The following is an 8247-nucleotide window of genomic DNA, read 5'->3' as shown; positions in this document are numbered from 1 at the left end:
TGAACAATCGAGTGCCCACAGAACAAAGACCAGAGAATCAGAGCAGGGGCTCACCTGCAGGCAATGCTTTTGTGCCCCTGGAATTGAAGCAAGAGGAATCCCAGCTCCTCTGGCTGTGTGGGGTGTATGGGGGGAGCTGAATCCTGCTTCTTCCAGCTGGGGATGACATGCCTGCATTGCCTCAGCTGAACAACAGCTCTGCAAAGGGGAAGCCAAACCCTCCCTGCCTGAGTGTCCTCTTTGTTACGGGACAGGAACGGCGGTGTCCAGAGGGGAACTTCGATGCCTCTCGCAGACAACCACGCACTGTTAGGACTATTTCTGCCGCAGGAATCAGTCCCTCTCCGCTGTTGAGAGAAACCACCACAGCTCATAACCCAGTAAGTCTCTGGCTGCAGGGCAATATACCGGAGTTTCCTGGAGGGGTCTCCTACAGCTGGCACATCCCAGAGCAGATAGGATCTGGCAGGATGGCTCTCAGGGTTTCTTTCGCGTGGAGAAGGATGTGCAGCAGAGCAGGGCTTCCCTGCTGCAGCCTCTGAGGGACAGGGCATCACAGGTCCCTTTTCCCGGGGTTGACTGCAGGGCTGTGAAGCCGGGCGTGCACCCAGGGGTGCCCAGGGCTGTCCTTCAGAGCAGGGTCCCTGCACCCCAGGGCTCTGTGTGCCGGGGCTCTGCTCCCCACGGCACTCTGGGGAGAAGCTGTGGGTGGAAGGAGGAACCCCCGGCAGGGAAGGGTCCTTGTGCTGTTGGGAGGGTGCTGCAGGGATCAGGTCTGTTCACAGATCCAGATCACCCCTAGGACATTTCTGAGGGGAGTTTTCACAAGAGTTGTCGATGCAGCATTTATTATAAAGACAAAGAGCTTTCCTGAGTTTCCACTTTCAATTTCCCACTGCTGCTGAGGGTTGGGGAGAGGAGAGAAATGGGAAAGGAGATCACAGAGTCACGGAGCAGGAAGATGCTGAGCAGCCTTCCCCTGTGACAGGTGCCTCTCAGGTGAGTGAGGATGTGCATGTAGTGATAGTCCCCCCTGCCCCTCTGTCGTGACCACGTCTGCAGCCGAAGGGCAGATGGAGGGCAATAGTTTGGAAGGCAGGTTCTGTCCCAGTGGTGACTCATTCAGACCCGGTCACCTCTGTTCAAAAGGGTAAAACCAGAAAAAGGAAATCCCTCCCAGGGCACATTTCCAGAGGCAGGTGGCCCAAGTGCTAATGTCATTTCTCCCTTCAGGACGTAGAGACTGTTCCCACAGGGGCATTTCATCCAGGCTCCTGCACTCAGCCCAGGGTGTCTCTTGTCAGTGACCACCTTGAAATACGGGGCTTTTTGCTGCTTCTGTCTGCCAGCTGCTGTAGAGCGGGTCTGACTCCTGAGGAGCCCATCGGATGAGGCTCCTCCTCCTCATGGCACAGTCAGCCAGAGTAAATCAGAACAAAATCAGAACTGCCGTCCCTTTGTACTCGGCACTGGTGAGACCACACCTCCAATACTGTGTTGAGTTTTGGGTGCCTCAATACAAGAAAGACATTGCGGTGCTGGAGTGCGTCCAGAGAAGGGCAACGAAGCTGGTGAAGGGTCTAGAGAACAATTCTTATGAGGATCAGCTGAGGGAACTGGGATTTTTTAGTCTGGAGAAGAGGATGCTGAGGGGAGACCTTATCGCTCTCTACAACTACCTGAAAGGAGGTTGTAGCAAGGTGGGGGTCATTCTCTTTTCCCAGGAAATAAGTGATAGGACAAGAGGAAACAGCCTGAAGTTGGACCAGGGGAGGTTTAGATTGGATATTAGGAAAAATTTATTCACTGAAAGTGTTGTCAAGCATTGGAGCAGGCTCACCAGGGAAGTAGTTGAGTCACCATCCCTGGATGTATTTAAAAGATGTGTAGATGTGGTGCTTAGGGACCTGGTTTACTGATGGACTTGGCAGTGTTAGGTTTACGGTTGGAGTCAGTGATCTTAAGGATCTTTTCCAACCTAAATGATTCTATGATTCTGTGACTGGGGGGAGCAGCATGAAGTTCCTCTTGAGAAGGGCAGAAACAATGTGGGCGGTTTCTCTGAGAAACAGAACAGGTTTTCCTCAGAGAAGCCTGCATTGACTTGTCCATGTATTTTTCTCCTGGTACGGCACGCAAATCCCAGAGGCAGCAAATGTCCAACAGCAGCTCCATCACCCAGTTCCTCCTCCTGGCGTTCGCAGACACGCGGGAGCTGCAGCTCTTGCACTTTGGGCTCTTCCTGGGCATCTACCTGGCTGCTCTCCTGGGCAATGGGCTCATCATCATCGCTGTAGCCTGCGACCAGCACCTCCACACCCCCATGTACTTCTTCCTCCTCAACCTCTCCCTCCTCGACCTGGGCTCTATCTCCACCACTCTTCCCAAATCCATGGCCAATGCCCTTTTGGATACCAGGGCCATTTCCTATGCAGGATGTTCTGCCCAGGTCTTTCTGTTTGTCTTTGTGATGTCCTCAGAGTTTTCTCTCCTCACTGTCATGGCCTATGACCGCTTCATTACCATCTGCAAACCCCTGCACTATGGGACCCTCCTGGGCAGCAGAGCTTGTGCCAACATGGCAGCAGCTGCCTGGGGCAGTGGTTTCCTCTATGCCATGCTGCACACTGCCAATACATTTTCACTGCTGCTCTGCCAAGGCAATGCCGTGAACCAGTTCTTCTGTGAAATCCCCCAGATCCTCAAGCTCTCCTGCTCAGACTCCTACCTCAGGGAAGTTGGGCTTCTTGTGGTTAGTGCTCTCGTATTTTGGGGCTGTTTTGTTTTCATTGTGCTGTCCTATGTGCAGATCTTCAGGGCTGTGCTGAGGATCCCCTCTGAGCAGGGACGCCACAAAGCCTTTTCCACGTGCCTGCCTCACCTGGCCGTGGTCTCTCTTTTTCTCAGCACTGGCATGTTTGCCTACCTGAAGCCCCCCTCCATCTCTTCCCCATCCCTGGACCTGGTCATGGCAGATCTGTACTCCGTGGTGCCCCCAGCAGTGAACCCCCTCATCTACAGCATGAGGAACCGGGAGCTCAAGGATGCCATTAGGAAACTGATTTCATCAACACCTTTGTAGTAGTGATAAACTTCCCATCTCTCTCCAGAAATGTCTTGCAGGCTATCCCATAGAAGTCTTGACCTTCTTCTTCTTCTTCTCATTATAATTTCTCTTTAGAATGTGACTACAGCAATGTTTGTTTTCTTCTACTGAGGCGTGAACTTGCTCTCTGTCACCTGGAGCCGGTATAAAGGTGTCGACCACTGGGTCAGAGTTGAATCCCTCATAGCATCTAACAGAATGGGATCTCCTGTGTGCCATGGGCTTTTCTTCCAATGCTGGTGTCAGGAGTAGGCATGAGCGATTGCACCCCCAGAAGGACGTTGGTCAGGATTCTGCATGGCTGCAGGAGCAGAAACCTGTCAGTCACGCTGTTACCCGTTAGCAACTGAGGAAGGGATTTCAGACTCACCCATCAGTGTCTGGTGACAGTGGAGGCAATGACTGGTCACTGTGTTTCATACTTGGGGTTCTCCCCTATTGACTTGGCAGACGACATCATTCTCGAGGGTAACTGGAGCTGCCTGGAGAGCCTGAGGGATCTCCAGGGACAGTGCATGCCTCCAGTAGGCAGTGAGTAGAGCCCCACGAATTGAGAGATCACCGAAGGTGGAGACACCCACAGGTAAAGTGTGGAACTGAGGTATCCCTGGGGAAAGAAGAACTCTGCAATCCCAGGGGAGGCAGCAGGGACCCGGCAGTTTGGCGAAGGTAGGCTGGAGAACGATTAATGTCACCCTTATGCAGCGGAGGCCCACTCACGTGTAGTGTTAATGCACAAGAAGGACTTGGGTCCCTCAGAATCATTCCATCAGGGCTTGCAGACACTTGTACATGTCTTGGACCACCCCGGCACCTCAAAAGCCTCCAGGTCTTTAGCATAAGCAGCTAACTGCCACCCTCCCTCCCCACTGATTAAAGAGGATATTCAGACCAGGGGCTCACATACAAGCACCTCTTTTGTGCACTCTTGAACTGTGGCAGGAGGAATCCCAGCTCCTGTGGGCCTGTGGGGTGCGTGGGGGGAGTTGAATACCCATCCAGGCCAAGGGTTTCTAACCAGTGGTAGGATATCTGCCTTGGCTCAGCTGAATCACTGCCCTACTGTCCTGGTTTCAGCTGGGACAGAGTTAATTTTCTTTCTAGTAGCTGGTAGAGTGTTGTGGTTTGGGTTCAGTATGAGAAGAATATTGATAACACACTGATGTTTTCAGTTGTTGCTAAAGTAGCGTTTAGTCTAAAGTCAAGGAGTTTTCAGCTTCTCATGCCCAGCCAGTGAGAAAGCTGGAGGGGCACAAGAAGTTGGCACAGGACGCAGCCAGGGCAGCTGACCCCAGCTGGCCAAAGGGATATTCCATACCATGTGACGTCATGCCCAGTATATAAACTGGGGGGAGTGGGGGTGGGGGGATCACCGCTTAGGGACTAATTGGGCATCGGTTGGCGGGTGGGGAGCAATTGCATTGTGCATCACTTGCATATTCCAATCCTTTTATTATTATAGTCATTTTATTATTGTTATTATTAGTTTCTTCCTTTCTGTTCTATTAAACTGTTCTTAACCCACAAGTCTTACCTTTGTTTTCATCTTACCTTTTTTTTCCCCGATTCCCTCCCCATCCCTCTGGGTGGTGGGGGAGTGAGTGAGTGGCTGCGTGGTGCTTAGTTGCTGGCTGGGGTTAAACCACAACACCTACACAGGGGAAAATGTACCTCTGGCTGCCACTGCCTAGGTGTCCAGCCAAGAAAAGTAAAAGAAGTAGGGGTTAACAGAGGAAGAATCTCCACCTCTCTTTGGTACCCCTTCTCTGATAAGCCAAATCACACTGCTGGAATTAGCTGCTCTCTGCTCTTTGGAGAAGGAGCTCAAGGAGGCACTGAGCAAATGGATTTCATAGCCATTTTTCACCTGTAATAACTTGCTAAGCCCTGTGTAGTCATGACACCCGTGGTATCTCAGGTCAGTTCTGCATTCTGCTTGGTGTTCATTGCTATTGTTGTCTATGTGATCCTCATGTTCATAGAGAAATGTCTGGATTCATCCCAACTCTGCTAATGCATAAACCTGTTGTGTCTGACCTTGAAGCATGTTGCGTATGTTTACAACATTGTCACAGCTGACTCCCCAGTACTATCTCTTTAAAAAATGTCATCTCACTGCAGAGATCTTCAGGGCAGGTCCTGAAGACCGGGCTATAATTCAAAAGATCATGCAAAGAATACAGGGAATAAATGGCACCCAAAAAGATCCTCTGGCTTGGCTTTGGTTCCGCAGTGGCCTGAAGGATGAGCTCAGCATCCTAGAGTGATATGATGGGGACCCAGGTCTGGATCCAGGGCTCAGGTGTCAGTGCCTAGTGCAAACAGAGGTGGACAATTGTCTCATAGTTACCTGCCTTGAGCTGCCACACGTGCTCTAGAGCTAATCGCAGACACTCATCCTTCTGGAGAGGAACCGCGAGAGCTCAGGGGCTCTGCAGGGACCGTGTGAGCCCAGGGGTGAGCAGGGAGCTTCACAAAATGAGAAACCATCCAAAGTGTAGTCTTAAAAAGGGAAAGCACTAAATGCGAGTGTGCAACAGGAATTGAGGACTCTGCAATCCCAGGAGAGGCAGCAAGCAGGAAGAGTCGTTGATTCCTTCAGTGGTAGAGAGGCCTTACAGAGACATCTCGATAGATTAGAGTGCTCGGCAATCACCAACCATATGACATTCAACAAGGGCAAATGCTCAATTCTGCACCTGGAATGGTGTAATACTGGAGGTGCATATAGTCTGGGGGACAAGAGGCTGGAATGCAGCCCTGTAGAAAGGGATCCGGGGCTTTTGATGGATGGTAAGCTCAATATAAGTCAACAATGTGCCCTGGTGGCCAAAAGGGCCAACCATGTCCTGGGGTGCATTAAGCACTGTATAGCTAAGCAGTCAAAAGAAGTGATTGTCCCCCTATACTCAGCATCAGTGTGGCCTCACCTCAAGTCCTACGTGCAGTTTTGGGCTCCACAATATAAGAAGGGTATAAAAATATTAGCATGTGTCCAAAGGAGGGCAACAAAGATGGTGAAAGGACTAGAGGGCATGACTTATGACGAGTGGCTGAGGATACCAAGTTTGTTCAGATTAGAGAAGAGGAGACTGAGGGGTGTCCTCATTGCTGTCTACAACTTCCTCATGAGGGAGATGGAGAGAGAGGTGCTGATTTCTTCTCTCTGGTGTCCAGTGATAAGACACGAGGGAGTGCCTTAACACTGCATCAGGGAAAGTTCAGACTGGATATTAGGAAAAAAGTTCTTCACTGAGAGGGTGGTCAAGCACTGGAACAAGCTCCCCAGGGAAGTGGTGATGGCCCCAAGTCTGTTGGTGTTCAAGAAGTGTTTGGACAATGCTCTTGGATATGTAGTTTAACCTTTAGGTTGCCCTGTGTGGAGTTGGGAGTTGGACTTAATGATCCTCATGCTTTCCTTGCAACTCAGGATATTCTATGATTCGATTATTCTTTTATAAGATTTGGGGTATAGCCACAAAACCCATCCCTCCAAAAAAGCCTGAGCCTGACTGTCCCTTCCCACAGCAGGGGCAAAGGATCGCAGTGGAGGGTGCTGCAAGCCCACTGAGTCCAAGGCAGATGAGGACTTTGTCTGCAACGGTAAATGATAACAGAAGAGGAAGAGATATTTTTTTTCCCTCAGTCTCTGCAAGGAAGAAATAACTAAAAGTGCCTGATTGATCCTAGTCATTGCTTAGGAAAAATGCTTGAGTCTTGAGTTCAGCACACATCCATTACTGAGAATTGCCAATGGTATTTTTGGCATGCCTAAGAGAAATAGATCAGCTCTTAATTATGTCCATTGCAACCAATTAACAATGCCTATCACTGGTGTGGACACAGCAGTCCTTAGGTGGATTAATGAATATGCACCGCCCCCTCCATAAGAGCTGGTAGCTGCTGTCCCCTTGCCCAAAGGGACAGGAGGGCTAGGACTATCAGAGAGGCTGGTGATGCCTCCAGCCACAAGGGCTGCAAGCCTGCTCCACACCTGAATATCCTTCTGGCCAGTGCAGGTATGGTTTCTGGCTCATTTTTCCCCTGGCTCCACAGTTTTCCTTTCTGCATCCTTATTTTCCAGTGCTGGGGACTGGAGGGGAGGAGAGGGAGAGGTCCTGTAGCAGGACCCTGCACACAGCCCTGCTGTCCTGGCATGCATTAACCCTTGCAGAAGGAAGAAGGTCTGAGTTGCCTTCATACAAAACCCCTTTGCATCACTGCCCTTTGTATGAGGAAGGAAACATGCCATCTATGTCCACCACTATCCCAGGGCAAATGGTTCCCTCGTTCCTGGGGAGAGCTAAGACTCTTCTCCACGTGTCTCCTCTTGGAAACTACTGCAGCACCGGCAGCTGTTTACACATGCTCCCCTTGCTGGAATAACCCCGACTTGGGGTCAAGGATTGCCATGGGTTTGCAGTGGGAGTTAGCTGTGCTGCTCAAACCCTGTTTTACCTGCTTTTCTTCTCCATCCACTCAGCACAGCATTGCCAGCAGCTCCAGCGCTTCAGCTTATACAGCTTTTCACCTGTCACTGAGAGCTAACACACCCCTTGTATGAGTGAGAGGCTCTGAAATGATGTTTCCTTCCTTGCAGGTCTCAGGAGGTCTTTCAGTCACGTTCCCAAAATCACAGCTTACAAGAAAGACTTCACAGACCCTCCTCCACCCCTCTATCTCCAGGCTGTAACTTTCCTGCCCTTGCAGTGACTGCCTGCAGCGTGCTTGCACGTAGGTAGGTGTTGCCACTTTCTCCACTGTGAAGATGAGAAATGGGACTTCCCCAAAGGGGACGGTGCTTTCTAGGTGAGCTCCAGCCACTGTGCCATCAGAGCTCCCCAGATCACAGAGAAGGAGCCATGTGTCCTTGAGCTACCTGTGCGCTCTCGGGAGCTGCAGCAAGGCCAGGAGCTGCCCACAGCACCCACCAGCCGTTGCGTGTCCCAAGCCAACGCACAACACTGTTGTTGTCCCAGGAGGACAACCAACACTGCAAGCACAGAGGCCAGGAAAGGGGTTTTGTGAGGCACACTCGAGCAAAAATTCTCTTTGTCACAGCAGCAGGCCACCTTGTACTTTCTGTGACCCGGGTGCTGTTTTTCTTGCTGCCTGATGTCCGGAGAAAACCTTTCATTTCC

At 51.0% G+C, this 8247-nt stretch overlaps 1 protein-coding gene across 1 annotated transcript; it reads left to right on the top strand.

Annotated features, from left to right (window-relative positions):
• Nucleotides 1-2143: 2143 nt before the first annotated feature.
• On the top strand, nt 2144-3082 carry LOC128147205 (olfactory receptor 14C36-like). The gene has a single exon (XM_052799605.1). It carries the CDS (start codon nt 2156-2158, stop codon nt 3080-3082), a length of 927 nt encoding a protein of 308 aa, XP_052655565.1. The 5' UTR covers nt 2144-2155.
• The last annotated feature ends 5165 nt before the right edge of the window (nt 3083-8247 follow it).

The sequence above is a fragment of the Harpia harpyja genome, chromosome 10, assembly GCF_026419915.1.
Source record: "Harpia harpyja isolate bHarHar1 chromosome 10, bHarHar1 primary haplotype, whole genome shotgun sequence".
In the NCBI taxonomy this organism is placed as follows: Eukaryota; Metazoa; Chordata; class Aves; order Accipitriformes; family Accipitridae; genus Harpia; species Harpia harpyja.
The sequence above is the reverse complement of the archived record's forward strand: the minus strand, read 5'-3'. Positions and strand labels throughout refer to the sequence as shown.